Source organism: Meleagris gallopavo, chromosome 8, assembly GCF_905368555.1.
Source record: "Meleagris gallopavo chromosome 8, MGAL_WU_HG_1.1, whole genome shotgun sequence".
Classification (NCBI taxonomy): Eukaryota; Metazoa; Chordata; class Aves; order Galliformes; family Phasianidae; genus Meleagris; species Meleagris gallopavo.
Window position 1 is genome coordinate 30,789,295 of NC_139411.1, and position 15,104 is coordinate 30,804,398.

Sequence of the window (15,104 nt, forward strand, 5' to 3'; positions counted from 1 at the left end):
TTAATTAGAAAGTATTATTTTATTCTTACCTTACAAAAGCAAAGCTCCACAACATGAACTACACTAGATATAGCCGAGTTATTTTAGAATTAACCCTGTCTTCTGAAAACATCCACTACACAGTAAAATTTAGTTTACAGTTCTAATGGATTTCATTTTTGCATACAAAATATGCTCTTTACATTGAAATACATATTATTAACAAAGCAGGTACTTAGAAGCACATACACAAAGATTGCTCAATGAAAAATGCTTCAGCAGGGTATATATTTTCCTGCACCAAAACATCCATTTGCTGTAGATTTTCAAAGAAGCTGAAAATTAATAGAAAACTTGCCAGTGAAAACTTCTAAATTACATTCCCATCGTCCAAAGAAACAAAAAGCAAACAAGCAAACCCCCAAAACATCCTGGAACAGAAATACAACAGATCATTGTGCTAGGAAACAATGGCACGCATCTTTATGTTAAAATGCCAATTGAAGTTTGATGTCAAAACTGACTTTTATCTAAACACTGTATCTGTGACAAACCAACTATTACTACTCTCTGTTAGCTGTTTTACAGTTGGCTTAAGTATTAACAGATGATCTACCAAGATCTTCACTCTTGCTGGAATACCTCTCAAAAGTACTGAGTCTGTATTAAGAGTGCTATAAATAATGCATGTTCAAATTATCAACAAATCTGTAAAATAATCTATCACAATACAAACAAACAAACAAAAGAAAACCATTAACTTAATGTTTTGCAACTACAGAAGTTACCAGAGTCAAGGTATGGGGAAAAAAATAGATCAGCTCGTTCCCAAACTTCCCTGTGAATACGAGGTCAGATGTTCATTACCACCTTGCAATAGAAAGGTTTGTTTTCATAAAGAAAAGCCAGTGCAGTGCAGCACATGGAGAAGCCAATGTGGAAAGGCCCCACGAACCAAGGTCTTGATCCCATGGTTCCCAAGGGAATCCCTCGCTGACTGAACGAGTAAGGCCTGCTTGTGCATGGCAATTGTCAGGATCATCATCCATTTTCCAGTATTAGTTCTGTTCTTTAAATTATAGTAAACAATATGTACAACAAAACCAACAGGAAAATACACCTTCCAAACCTACTCAGTAGTCAGAAGGAGCTACTTATAGTCAGGGAACTGTTTGGCACAACAGAACACTGTATTACATAGGGCCCCTTTCAGTAAGGTCATGCAGGCTCCCTCTTGCTACCAGCTACTTCTCATAGCGACCTCACTGCTCTACCTGAAGTTACATGCAGGGGAATTACGGTTCAGAAGTCATTGCACTAGACAGGAAGTCCGTACTGCTTATAGGCACTGCTGAAGAACGTCGGAATGGATTCAAAACATAAAGAACAGAACACAACCACAGCAATCCTTCTGGTATCAAAAACTGGAGCCACAAACCAAAGTCAGCTGTTGTAACCTAATAACTCACAGCTGGAGGGTATTCCTTATAGCAATGCAATCTGGGAAGTCTCCTTGCAGCAGCCGGAGCCTAGCAATTAGTCTGCACCATGTATCAAAAGGTAAGAAAAAGATTAGTAATTGTAATGGTCTTTAATATTTGTGGTTCTAATAATTTTTATATATATATATATTTATATATAATTGAGCCACCTCTGTGTGTCACCTTGGTACTGTTCTTTGACTGGAAAGGCCATGTCACACAACCTGTACAGGAGCAATACCTTCCATGTAGATTCCAGTTCAGTCAACATCACCGCAGCCTTTAAAATACAAAAGGACACACAGGTGGGTTGCTCCTGGTCCTCTGCATGCAGATCATGCAAAGAGCTGCTGTTTTGCTTCTGAAATTTCAATTATAAAGTGAGAAAGGGATATCAGAGGATTATAATGAGTGCCGTATGAAAAATGGAAATCATATTCTCAGTTATACCAACTCACTAAAATGCATTTGAAACCAAGCCTGAAACCAAAACAGTAGATGAATTAGGGAAGTGTTTTCAGTTCCTAAATTTCTAATTCATTCAAGTGAAAATCACCTCTGGTGCCAAAATTTCAGGTTCTTTTTCCCTGCGTATTCTTCTTAAACAGAAGTCCTTGTAAGCTTTAGCTCCCGTGGCAATACAGATCTGAATAACCAAACAGTCACTATTCAGATTGCAGACACTGATTTCCAGAACATGAACAAAATCCTCCTACTTTTGACAAAACATTTTCTGCCATATTTTGCTGATAGGAAAGGGGGAATACATATAAAGGAAGCTTTAATTTGTCTCCAGTAAGACAAACTAAGATAAAAGTGCATATCTAAGTATGGTAAAAGTAATGGTTCTTCAATTTTTGAAGCATTACAAATTACTGTGTAACACATCAAGAGCTTTTATTAGTTCTATTAAGATGTTTCATATAAGTTCCTACTAAAGTGCCTGTCCATTAGTCTAGGTGCTTCTAAAGTAACATGTAAAGGATTAAATAAACATGTGCAATGGACTTCATGTACATCCTTGTGCACGTATGCTATTAATCACAATGAATTTAATGTAGCCAGCCAGTGCTTCATTGCCTGCCTACTACATGAATACTTAAAAAAAAAACCAACAAAACAAACCCAACCCCACCACAAACACACCCTCAGCTCTTCTCTGCACTTCCAGCACAACAAATGTTGGGGATGGATGCCAGACAAACTGACTTCCAGGTTAGCCAAAGCTTACAATAAACGTGATTACACAGCTTTCAAACAGAAAGGCAACCTACCAGCTGTCGCTTGGCCCAAGATAAAACCGAGTATTAAATAGTTTTAGCTCATAAACCTCTTGTTTCTATTAGAACTTCCATCAGCCAGATAGAAGTCTAGTTGTGCAAATTTTAAAGATGTGTACAAATTGATTTAAGGCAGTTAACACTGATCTGTGCTAGTACGACAAGAATTGCCTCCTTTTAACATGGATACAATTTTGCTAAGTGTACTTTGCAGTTTCAAATAAGGTGTCAAGTGTATTCCTTCTTTTTATAAGCAGTGAATAATTGGCTCTTAACTTTATTTCCCTACCAGAGTTTCACTCACAATAACCTTTTATCTTCTAGTTTCATGGTGAACCTTAACAATAATAGTTAAATTAGTGTTTTGAGTTTGGGTTATACTAAGCAAAAACATATTAATCTCATCAGATGAAAGTGAGCTTTAAAGTCAAATTCAATTTGTATGTGAAAGTGGCTTCTGTTTGTGTTTTAACTTTGATAGTAGCTATGTTTTTAAGGATACGTCTCCAAAGCAACCACATCTGTCTCTGCAGACACCTTTCATAGTTTATGCTTAACATATTTTATCCTATCTAACAAACTGGATGATTGTATTCGACGTTCAGGACACTGTTTCTACATCTGTAATGTTTATGGGCATTTTAAGAGCAAGCAACTGAAATTTTGCAACCAAAACATCTTAATGAATTCCAATTTTTATAATACTTTCAGTGGGTTGATTTCTCTTTTTTTTTTTTTGTCCCCTCCTTTTAAAGGCTACATATAAAACAACCACATCTTATACAAAATTTCCCTGGCAAGTTTCATGACAACATAGAAATAAATTTGCCTCCTTTGTCCAATAGTTTAACGCAAATTTTCCTTATGGGAATGTGCAAGCTTTCCTTCAGGAAGTATGAAAAATATATTGCAATATGTTAAAAAACTAAACAAAAGCATGTTCTCAATGTTGGCTATGTTGACCTCTGGCAAAATGGCAAGCAAAGTCATACTTGTTTTTACACTTGCACCCACATATGTTGCACTGAAAAGGATTCTCAAACCCATGACATCCCATGTGAATGGTATAAAGGATATTGTCCGCAAAATACATGTCACAGTGCTGGCAGTGATGCAGAAGCTGGGGGTCCTGAACAGGAAGGGTGGGGGCTGGAGTGCTTGGCTGGCTGTTACTTATGCTGGGAGTACTGGTGTGGGCGCTGCGGTCGCTGCTGGGCCCCGCCACCGGGCTGTAGTTCCTTTGGTTGTGTGCAGGCCGAGGATCTGGGCTGGTTGGAGATGAACTCTGAGCAATACTTGCTGACACAGAGGAAACTACAGCGGGCGTAGCAGGCTGCTGCATCATGAAAGGCTTTTCATCTTGGCAGGTAACAACATCAGGAGAGCATCCTCTCTCATTTTGGTTTTCAGGTGGCAAGCTAGATAACTGTCCAGCTAACGTAGATAGCTGGTTTAAAGGATTATCGACCATGAGGTCTTGTGGATCTCTTGGCAACCCACCGGTCTGGGATGACTTAGTCATGCTCTCATAAGCTTCAGTCTGGATATTTGGGATTTCGTGAGTGAAATCATTCAGGTAGTCTGGTTTGTGAACCACCATGGAAGGTGGACTCAAATTAATTAACGCTCTTCTGCTGTACCCCAAATTGCTGGTCTTCTTCTGCAGAACCCCCCACATTTTCTTGCTACTCAGGGAAGACCTCGTACCCTTGATAGGCACCATTTTATGTTTACGCCTCCGGTGGTGAGATAAGTTGCTTCTGTCACTGCAGCGGAAGGAACACAATTCACATTTGTATGGTTTTTCACCAGTATGTGATCGCATGTGAGCTTCCAGATGACGTTCGTAAGCGGATGCAAAGGGACACAAATGGCATCTGTGTGGCTTCTCACCTGGAAAATTAAAAAAGGTACTGTGGCATCTCACAGGAAAAGTCTTTTCATGGAAATAGCTAAGTGTGTGCTGCTCACCAAATGGCTCAAATTCAGCTTCAGAGTTGTTGCTAGTCTTGAGATTAGCTGGATATTTGGTGGAATAGCGGAGTAAAGTTAGACATGTCTGCCTCTCCTAAGTGAGTGAGCATCAGAGAAAATGTGAGCACAACTAGCACAGCCAATAGCCTAAGAATTGCAGCGACGATGCCAAGAACCAAATGCAGTGATGTCTGTGTGGTATTCTCGTTAGATCCAAAATCTACCTCTCTCTAAAGCATGCAATCAGTTGGCTACAGTAATGTCTCACTGCTCTTTTAACATCGAGGAAGGATATTCCTTTGACATCTTCCACACATTTCTCACTCTTAAACATCTTGGAATTATTATCCAAGTAACCCATGTACACACAGAGGTACTCAAGAACTGAATTTTCAAAAAGAATTCTGTGGCTAAAGAGTTACTGAAGAAAACTAAAGCCAGCTAACCGACAGACAACTGCGCTCTCAGACATGGTAGTCAGGTACTGTCCTTTCTGTCAGCTTCAACTTCATTCTTCTACTAGATGACATGTCTCACTAACACTTCTGTGAGAAATTAGAAAGTTTTCCAACACAATTCTTTGAAAGCTTTCAAACAATTCCATACATTACCTTTGTAACATCATACTTGGGTTCTCGATCCTCCTTTCACAGATTGATATCTTATGAGTTTTTGGATTCCATGCGTGGATGGTTAGAAATGCCTTTGGTGTGATTTGATGCATGTCCAGGTGCTGACATGCCACATCATCTTACCTTCCTACCTAGAATGATATGCTAATTTCTAAACTGCTTTTGAGCAATTTCTCTTGCAAAATGTTTTGCAAACTGCAAAACAGAAGAGTGTGATCCTTCTCTTCAGCCTTTAAGTTCTTTTGAAGCATTTTCTATCCTTGTGAAAACAGGCCAACAGAACTGCTTTGTAGCTTTCAAAATCCGTTATCTACAATGACAACAAAAGCCAGATGTCCAAATGCAGTGAGGGCAACTGATAATGTGCAAGCACTGCACAGGACACACAAGGTGTCACATGACTAATAGTCACCGAGCCCTTCCCGTGACAAAGTTAATGCAGTTCTTATTTCACTCTAAACTGGTGACAAAGAAAAAGATCTGCGTGCCGTGTTGCAAACCCTTAAACACAGCACAGCCAGTAAACCACTAACAGCACTGCTATTAAGACCCAGCATGAATTTAATTCAGAGTAAATTGCACTTAATAATAGTCGTATGGTCATGCCTGTGCCATAATTGCTTTGGTAGATAGCTTGCTGCACTTGCACATTATCCAGGACGCATCATCTGTTTACTTACATCTCTCTGAGCTACAGGTCAGCTCCCAGTTCCCTATTGTAATGCTGGTTCATTCTGAGCTTTCATAGTCCATGCAATCCATGTCTTAGCCCTTTGCCACGCTTCCTCCCCATGCTTCTAAGCAAACTAAAACAGAGGCCTTGGATCAACTTGCCTTTAAGTAGGACAGTTTCCTTGATCAAACAAGTCATGCATTTACTCTCCAATTTAGGCAACATTTGCAAATGCACTGAGAACAGTCACCTGTCACATAAAGCTCTGCTCTTCCAGCACTTCCCAAAACTTGAAGACAGAGCGAAGATTTTATTTGAAACAAAGAAAGCATACAAAGAACTGATGGTTTTATGTGTTGTGGGCAACTTACCATCCTGAAGTTCAGGTATGGGATGATGCTGACAATATTACATGCTACAGCCATAAGAAACAAGTCTGAATGTTAGCCGAGGCACAAACCCTAAGTGTCATACTTCTCCCCAGAGAGGACTTTCCTGTTAGCAGATGATAGATAGTCCACAGAAGGCTTGGTTTTGAGTAATTACCACTGGGTCAGAAATTTTGATGACATTTCTCAGCACTTCAGCTTTCAAATGGAATTCATCTTGTTTTTGTATACTACAGCTGTACTGAAAAGGTCATAATCTATAGCAGATATTGTTTTGCTAGCTCAAGCCACGAAATGACTTCTCTTCCATAAAGCAGCAGCAGGATAAGGCATTTGGAGAACACAAAAGAGCTGTTAAGATCTAAGAGTATAGAAGAACATAGACAACTTTCTATAGTAAGGGAAGGAATACTGAGACTGTACTGTTACCCACATTCTCACACTTGAAGAAGTAAAGCTTCATTTTTGCTTTTTGGTACAAGAAAGATTTACGACATTTGATATTAAGTAACAATACATTGTTCCTGCCATTCTCTTCGAGGCTCCCCATGCACACTAAGCCAAAGACATCTCAGGAATCAGCAAACACACAATATCACCACCAACAACAAAAAAAAGCAGGTTTATCTGCTGAGTAACTCAAAGAAATATCACACTGCTTGAAGATGACAGCTGCTCATATGCAAAACATAACAGTGAGTTAACACCATAGTGCCTCACTGTGAAGTACTGTAGAATATTTCATACCTGTATGAATTCTGATATGCTCTATCAGCCTTGCTGTTCCTTTGCTGGCATAGTTGCAGTAGCGACACTTCAATTTTCCATCAAATGTCCTTTCAAATCCATCCACTAACATTCCTGAGTTTTCATCCAGTGAAACTTCAACAGAAGGATGATCCAGCCCATTCTGATCACCTTCAGTCCCAGCTGTGAATAATGCAACAGACGTTTCAATAGACAATCTCTGTGGTAACAGCTGTTGTGCTGTGAGATATGCCAAATATCTCTGCTTCCATATGCCCTTGCTCATCAAACACACAGAACTATCAGAACAAACCCTAATAAAGATAAGGGTACACATATATCCTCTGTGATGTAAAAGCTACTACTAGAAGTGCTTCCACATAATGCTACTAGGGTGCATAATTATCCAGAACGTAGACTGTGCAGTCATTTCCCAAAATCCAAAATGTTGATAGGACTGAAGTTAGCTTACCTCCCTGAAGAGTCTCTGCTTCCTTGTCTCCACTAACAGATCCAGAAATCATATTCACATGGTGAGTCTGCTGTGTAAGGTATTCCTGAAAATCTTTTACAAAGTCCAAAGGTTCTGGCTTCTTTTCACCCATATTCCCTCTTTAAGTTTACAACCTCTTGTGCCTAGAAGGAAAAATATGTTCAAATCACAAGTTCCACTGCATTTAAAAGCATTCATAAAACCAAGCTTTTTATAGTGAGGGACTATTTTTATCGTGTATCATGTCTAAATACATGAACTGACAACCATAATTTCAGGATCTTAATAATCAAGATCATTAAGTAAGTATTAGTATGAAAATCATCTGCAGAAACAGGAATGTAAAGACTACATAAGAGCAGGTGAAATGACATAATCAAAATCATCAAGAGACTGCAGGTGCCAGCTCGGCAACACAAGCAACTCCCATCACAACCTACTTCAGTTTAACATCTTTATTAACCATCTTGATGAGGGGATTGAGTGCACCATCAGTAAGTTTGCAGACTACGCCAAGTTGGGAGGGAGTGTTGATCTGCCTGAGGGGAGAAAGGCACTACAGAGGCACCTGGATAGACTGGATCAATGGACCAAGGTTAACTGTGTGAGTTTCAATAGGGCCAAGTGTTGGGTCCTGCGTTTTGGTCACAACAACCCCAGGCTTGGAGAGGAGTGGCTGGAGAGCTGCCTGATGGAAAGGGACCTTGGTGTACTGATGGACAGTCAGCTGAATGTGAGCCAGCAGTGTGCCCCGGTGGCCAGGAAGGCCAATGGGGTCCTGGCTTGGATCAGGAATGGAGTGGTGAGCAGGACTAGGGAAGTCATCGGCACTGGTGAAGCCTCACCTCGAGTGCTGTGTTCAGTTTTGGGCACCTCAGTACAGAAAGGACATGGAGGTGCTGGAGCTGGTCCAAAGAAGGGCAAGAAGGGCTTGGAGAATATGGCCTATGAGGAGAGACTGGAGGAACTGGGGCTGTTCAGTCTGGGGAAAAGAAGGCTGAGGGGAGACATTATTGCTCTCTTCCAATATATGAAAGGTGCTTACAGAGAGAGTGGAGTTGGTCTCTTCTCACTTGTGACAGGTGACAGGACGAGGGGAAATGGCCTCAAGTTGCGCCAGGGTAAGTTTAGGTTGGATATCAGGAAAAACTTCGTTACAGAAGGGTTGTTAAGCACTGGAATAGGCTCCCCAGGGAGGTGGTTGAGTCACCATCCCTGGATGTGTTTAAAAACCATTTGGATGTGGTGCTCAGGGATGTGATTTAGCAGAGGGTTGTTAGACGTAGGGTAGTATGGTTAGGTCGTGGTTGGACTTGATGATCTTTAAGATCTTTTCCAACCTGAGCAATTCTAAGATTCTATGATTCTATGGGGTGGTTTATTCAGCACCTGGCCTGATGGCTGCTGATGGGTATCACCTGTCTCAAGGGGGGAAACAATCCTTGCCCAGAAGCTAGCAGGGCTTGTAGACAGGGCTTTAAATATGAAGGGGGAAGGAATTAAAACCAGGCCTGCTAGAGATGAGCCTAGGGGAGGGATTATAGGATTAGGGGTGAGGCAAGGGGCTCAGCTGAAGTGCATCCACACCAGTGTATGCAGCACAGGCAACAAACAGGAAGAGCTGGAAGCCATTGTAGAGCAGGCAAAGTATGCCTGAGCTGCCATTACAGAAACATGGTGGGATCACTCCCGTGGCTGGAGTGCTGCAATGGATGGCTACAAGTCCTTCAGAAAGGAAATGCAAGGAAGGAGGTGTGGTGGTGGCTCTCTATGTTAGAGAGTGTTTCAGCATTATTGAGCTTGTGGCTGGGGAGGATAACGTTGAATCCCTATGGGTAAAGATAGTCTGGGGCAGACATCCTGGTGGGAAGAAGATCCCACCTAACCAGAATGAAGAGACAGATAAGGTGCTCTATGAGCAGCTGGCAGAAGTTGTGTGATCACCAGCCCTTGTTCTCATGGGGAACTTCAACTTCCCTGATCTATGCCAGGAATACAACACAGCACAGAAGAAGTAGTCTGTTAAGTGTTTAGAGATGGAAGATAACTTCCTTCTGCAGCTGGTGAGAGAGCCCACCAGGGGAGGTATCCTGCTAGACCTGCTGTTCACAGAGAAGCTCTGGTAGGAGATGTGGAGGTTGGAAGCTGTCTTGGAAAGAGTGACCATGGAATGATAGAGTTCTCAATTCTTGGTGGAGCCACGGGAGGGGACAGCAAAACTGCTACCCTGGGATTCCAGAGGGAAGATTTCATATTGTTCAGGAGACTAGTACAGAGGATCCCTTGGGATTCAGTCTTGGTGGGTAAAGGGGTCCAGGAAGGCTGGTTGCTCCTCAAGAAAGAAGTCTTAAAGGTGCAGGAACAGGCTATCTATCCCGATGAGCCAGCGGGGAAGAAGACTGGTGTACATGGACAGGGAGATTTTCCTGAGGCTCCAGGAGAAAAAGAGAATTTACCTCCCATGGAAGAAGGGAGAAGCTGGCAGCCTGTGGCTTGGACAGGTACATACTTCGCTGGGTAAGGGAAGCTGGCTGGAGGGCTGGGCACAGAGAGTGGTGCTGAATGGAGTTAAATCCAGTTGGTGACCAGTCATGAGTGGTATTTCCCAGAGGTTAGTGTTGAGGCCTGTCCTCTTCAATATCTTTATTGATGACCTGGATGAGGGCATTGAGTGCACCCTAAGTAAGTTTGCAGATGACACCAACTTGGCAGTGTCGATCTGCCTGGAGGTAGCAAGGCCCTACAGAGGGATCTGAACAGGCTGGATTGCTGAGCTGAAGCCAACAGGACATGGTTCAAGATGACAAAGTACCAGGTCCTTCACTTTAGCCACCACAACCCTAGGCAATGCTACAGGCTTGGGGCAGAGTGGCTGGAAGACTGTGTAGAGGAAATGAACCTGGGGGTATTGGTCAGTGCTCGGCTGAATGTGAGCCAGCAGTGTGCCCAGGTGGCCAAGAAGGCCCATGGCATCCTGGTTTGTATCAGAAATAGCTAGCAGGAGCAGGAAAGTACTGTCCCTCTGTACTCAGCACTGGTGTGGCTGCACCTCAAGTACTGTGCTCAGTTTTGGACCTCTTTCTGCAAGAAAGACACAAAGGTCCTGGAGAGTAGGGCAACTAGGCTGTGAGGGGTCTGGAGCACAGGCTTTATGATGAGCGGCTGAAGGAGCTGGGATTGTTCAGTCTGCAGAAGAGCAGGCTCAGGGGAGACCTTATTGCTCTCTGTAACTACCTGAAGGGAGGTTGTAATGAGCTGGGGTCGGCCTCCTCTCTCATGTAACTGGTGATAGGACTAGAGGGAATGGCCTCAAGTTGCATCAGGGGAAATTCAGGTTGGTCGTGAGGAAATACTACTTCTCTGAAAGAGTGGTCAGGTGTTGGAATGGGCTGCCCAGGGAGGTGGTGGAGTCACCGGCCCTGGAGGTGTTCAAGGAACGTTTAGATGCTGTGTAGAAGGACATGGTTTAGTGAGAACTATTGGTGATAGGTGGATGTTTGGAGTGGATGATCTTGTAGGTCTTTTGCAACCTTGGTGATTCTATGATTCTGTTTTTTGTTTTTTTTTTTCCTAATGGATTGTACCTGAACTTTCATTTCCTACTGAATGGGGAGCATGCCCAAAAATGTATTCCCATTATGTCAGACAAAACAAAGAGCAGAGATACCCCACCTCCCTGAAAGGGGAAAAAAAAAATAAACAAAGAGAAGAAAGAAATCCATTATTCTTCCCAACCTCCGTGAGTTGTAAGAAAGAAACTTGAAAAAAATTATATATGTTTTGGGGGAAAAATTCTAATATTCTAGTGCTATACATTTTGTTAGAATTCAGCATTGCCAGTAAAAGCATTACAAAGTTTCATCTGCTTCATCTATCTCACCAGAGGACAATTCTATGTACCTGATAGTTTGAGTATTGTTTCCAGCGAAGAAATGGTTCCAAAGAAACCAGAGATTGATAATTCTGCCAAAGCATCTGTTTTGCTGTCTCATGTTGGGGAATGACTACAGAATTAGCAAGGACAGAAAAAAGCCTTGGAGAAAGTAGTGTTTCTTTCATCCCAAAATCTTAGCTCCCTGTTCTGCAGTGGTCTTAATCTACATAATAATTATGCATTGAAATAATAAAAATATTCACCAGAAGTCACTTGTCATGCTTTTTCTGGGACTGTAAATGACAAATCTTTGAAGTCTTAATTTGCAATGAATTTGTGAATACAGAAGTCAGGCTCAAGTGGAAAAAGGAAAACGGGCCTGTCACGTTACTCTTCCTGCAGATTATAATCAGCATCATTTACTGTGCTACTTTTCCCATAAGAACATCATTGTTTTGCAATAGTTACTACACAAAACACGAGGTAAGCTATGAAAACACAAGTTATGAATTCAAAAACATATTCAACAACAAACATTCTCCTGTGTTTTTAAAATTATTTGCAAGCATTAATTCACTTTTTGTATCCACATCACACCTATGTAACTGTTGTCATTAACACTATTCAATTAGTTTTGACCATATCATCACATATCAATTTTGCATACCTGTTTTTTTGGATGTCACCAGCCTGATGTAAGCTTAGGTCAATTTGTGTTCCATTTGTTGGTATCTCCTGCAATGAGGGAAAAAAAAAAAGGACATCAAGACACGAATTATAGATATGAAAGGGGTATACAGGACAATGTAGTACAGTGACGGCCAGGCTTCCTTCTAGCAAGCTAAGAAATTAGACTGGGAAAATATAATGTTTTGGAGGGTTCTCCTTTCTCTACGTCACCAACTCAATTTGCAGACACCCACCACTCTTTTTCATTTTAGCATAGGTAAATTGCCACAATTCGACAACAAACCTCTATATCTGTATGCACAAAAGAACCTTCTCTGACAGTTTGTTTTACAGCAGATACACATCTTACAGCTCTCCCTTCCAGGGAAGAGTGATAGTAGGTCAGACTACCACATACTAGTAAATGCAACTTTAATTATTAGAACCTGAGCAGACCAGCTCACATTTCACGTACTCAAATGAGCTGAGCACATTGGGCACTTTCTCTGTTCTCCCTGTAAATTTTTCACAGGCAACCACGCCTTCTACAGCTCTGAGCAGAAACTGGATTATTGGCTTGCTACACAGTTGCTCCACGTAACATTGGTCGGAGTGCTACATGCCAGGCTTAGAGTGGACAAAGTGCTGTAGGATATGAACCCTCTTCACAGAATTACAGAATGTCCAGGGTTGGAAGAGTCAGGATCAGTGATCATGAAGCTCCAACCCCCCTGCCACATGCAGGGCCACCAACCTCCACATTTAATGGAGGTCCCACTAGACCAGGCTGCCCAGGGCCCCATCCAACCTGGCCTTGAACACCAGGGACGGACAGGGCATCTACAGCCTCTTTGGGCAGCTGTTCCAGCACCTCACCACTCTCTCTGTAAAGAACTTCCCCCTGATATCCAATTTAAATCTTCCCTCCCTCAACTTAAAACCATTTCTCCTTGTCCTGCTGTTATCTGCCCTTTCAAAGAGTTACCCACACCTGTGTCCCAGTCTCTAGATATTAAATTTTCATCCAAGCAAAATACACTTCAGTGGAAGACACAGAGCCTTGCAGTGCACAGGGACACCACAGCTCCATCAGGTGTTCAGATCCCATCCCCTGATCTTGGGTGCCTGCAGGGATGGGGCAACACCACTTCTTGGGCAGCCTGAACAGTGCCTCACCAACCTTATAGTGAACATTATATCCAGCCTGAATCTCCCCTTCTTTGGTCTGACACCGTTTCCCTTAGGGGTGCTGCAGCAGACCCACTGCCTGTGTATGGCACAGCCCTGCAGGCTGCTCCCAGCTCTTCCCCAACCCTCTGCCACACGACTCTGCCGCGAGAAACCATTCAGACAACGCAAAATCATCAGTAAATTGTATTTAGTTAAAAAAAAAAACAACAAAACAAAACAATCAACACATCATACTTCAGGAATTGCGGCCGTAGAACAGCGTGACAGGACTAACAGCACACATCCGCGTCCCATTTACTTTTAAGGAATCAGAAAGGAAAAGAAAAAAAAAAAAAAAAGGGGTGTGGCAGAAGAGCCGCCTGTCACAATCTCATCTTCTCCCGTATAAAACGAACGGAGGCGGAAGGCCCCGAGCCGGCAGCTCCCAGAGCCCACAGAGCGCGGCTCCATCCCCGCAGCACCGCCGTCTCTAGCACCAACCGGCCCGGGACGCGTCCGCCTCAACCGCCGCCTGCCCCGCGTGAGGTGGCCGCGCCGCTTCACCCCTCCGCCCGCCCCTCAGCCGCGCGGCCCGGCGCTCGGCGAGCGGCCCGGCGGGAGCCCGCCTCACGGCCGCGGAGCCGGCAGCCCCCACTCACCGCCGCCGCCCCGCGCCGCGGCCGCCCCCTTCCGCCGCCGCCGCCATGTTTGTTGTGCCGCCCGGCGGGTGCCCCGCCTCCAAAGTCTCGCGAGACAGCGCGAAGGGGGCGGGCAGCGGGCTGGCATGGCGGCGGCGGGAGCTTGGCGGAGGAGCGGAGCTAAGGTGATGCGCGGGCCGCGCGCTAAAGGCTGCCCGCCTGCTGCTGCTGTAAGGGGTGGTGGTGAGGGAGAGGGCTGAGCGTTCCCTTGTTCGGAGCGGATCTGCCTGCGCGTTGCCACGCGGGCTCCATCTCAGGGCGGTGCTGGTGATGTGAGGCAGCCCTGTTGTGTTGTTGGAGTGGCGGGGAGGGGAGCTGGGCTCAGGGCTGCTGCTTTGAGCGCCGGTTTTCACCAAACCTCTTCCGCGGTTGCTGCAGTACAGCGATGGGCGCTGAGCTGCTGGCTGTGTGCTTCCCTGAGCGGCGCTTTGCTTGTCCTTGCTGAGCTGCTGATCGGCCGAGCTCACCCAGCTGCCTGTCATCATTTGAGAAAAATCTTTGTATTTTTCTCTCTGATTGATAAATATCAACTTCCCACTGCGAGTGGGGCAGAGAGCGCTGTGTGCATCCAGTGATGTGTTCACCTGTGCGGCCAGTATGCCTACATCCCAGTGCTGAAAGCCACCAAGGGAAGTGTGGGCGACACCCAGAGTATTACTAGATATTGTTTCAACAGCTGTACCTACTGTCAGCCTCAGGATCGGGCTTAGCTTGGATTTTTTCCTCTATTAAAGCAGCTCTCAGTTTGCTTTTCTGTGAAGACCTGTGGTGGCTCCAGTGATTTAATCTTAGTTTGAAAGTGTTGCAGTTGTTGCTGCTCATCTAAATATGGTATTCCTCAATCAGTCTCAGTCAATATTTGTTTTGTGACCTGTGGTGTTGGACAGGAACAAACAGCAGTGTCTGTTTTCTGCATTGCAACTGCTTTTATTTTTTTCTGGTTGTACATGACTGTTTGGAGTAATGTTCCTTACTTGTGATAGGCTTGGGCATCTTGTTGCTAAGACAAAAGGAGTCCGCAGATCTGTTTTACATCAGTTCTTCA

General features: G+C 43.7%; 2 protein-coding genes across 3 annotated transcripts in view; one reads left to right on the plus strand and one right to left on the minus strand.

Moving 5' to 3' along the window:
* IKZF5 (IKAROS family zinc finger 5) lies at nucleotides 1-14,126 on the minus strand. Of its 2 annotated transcripts, none has more exons than XM_085229634.1 (5): nucleotides 14,021-14,126; nucleotides 12,190-12,257; nucleotides 7,628-7,791; nucleotides 7,156-7,338; nucleotides 1-4,633 (listed from the first exon to the last, which is right to left on the minus strand). In XM_085229634.1, exons 3-5 carry the CDS (start codon nucleotides 7,758-7,760, stop codon nucleotides 3,684-3,686), a joined length of 1,266 nt encoding a protein of 421 aa, XP_085085760.1. In that variant the 5' UTR covers nucleotides 7,761-7,791; nucleotides 12,190-12,257; nucleotides 14,021-14,126; the 3' UTR covers nucleotides 1-3,683. The 2 variants fall into 2 exon arrangements, with proteins under 2 accessions (XP_085085760.1, XP_003208263.1); XM_003208215.5 differs by lacking the exon at nucleotides 14,021-14,126 and adding an exon at nucleotides 13,617-13,944.
* The window catches only part of ACADSB (acyl-CoA dehydrogenase short/branched chain), a 15,687-nt gene continuing 14,615 nt past the window's right edge, over nucleotides 14,033-15,104 (plus strand). The window contains exon 1 of the mRNA XM_010714868.3: nucleotides 14,033-14,184. Coding sequence (XP_010713170.1) covers nucleotides 14,146-14,184 — 39 coding nt within the window. The 5' untranslated portion in view covers nucleotides 14,033-14,145. The remainder of the gene's footprint in view (nucleotides 14,185-15,104) is intronic.

Excerpts from the sequence above, each read along its gene's own strand:
- IKZF5 (XM_085229634.1), bottom strand. The coding sequence starts at position 7,760 with ATGGGTGAAAAGAAGCCAGAACCTTTGGACTTTGTAAAAGATTTTCAG. Across the intron at positions 7,339-7,627 it reads AGCAGAGACTCTTCAGGGAG|CTGGGACTGAAGGTGATCAG; the intron begins GTAAGCTAACTT and ends CATTATTCACAG. Across the intron at positions 4,634-7,155 it reads GCATATCAGAATTCATACAG|GTGAGAAGCCACACAGATGC; the intron begins GTATGAAATATT and ends TTAATTTTCCAG.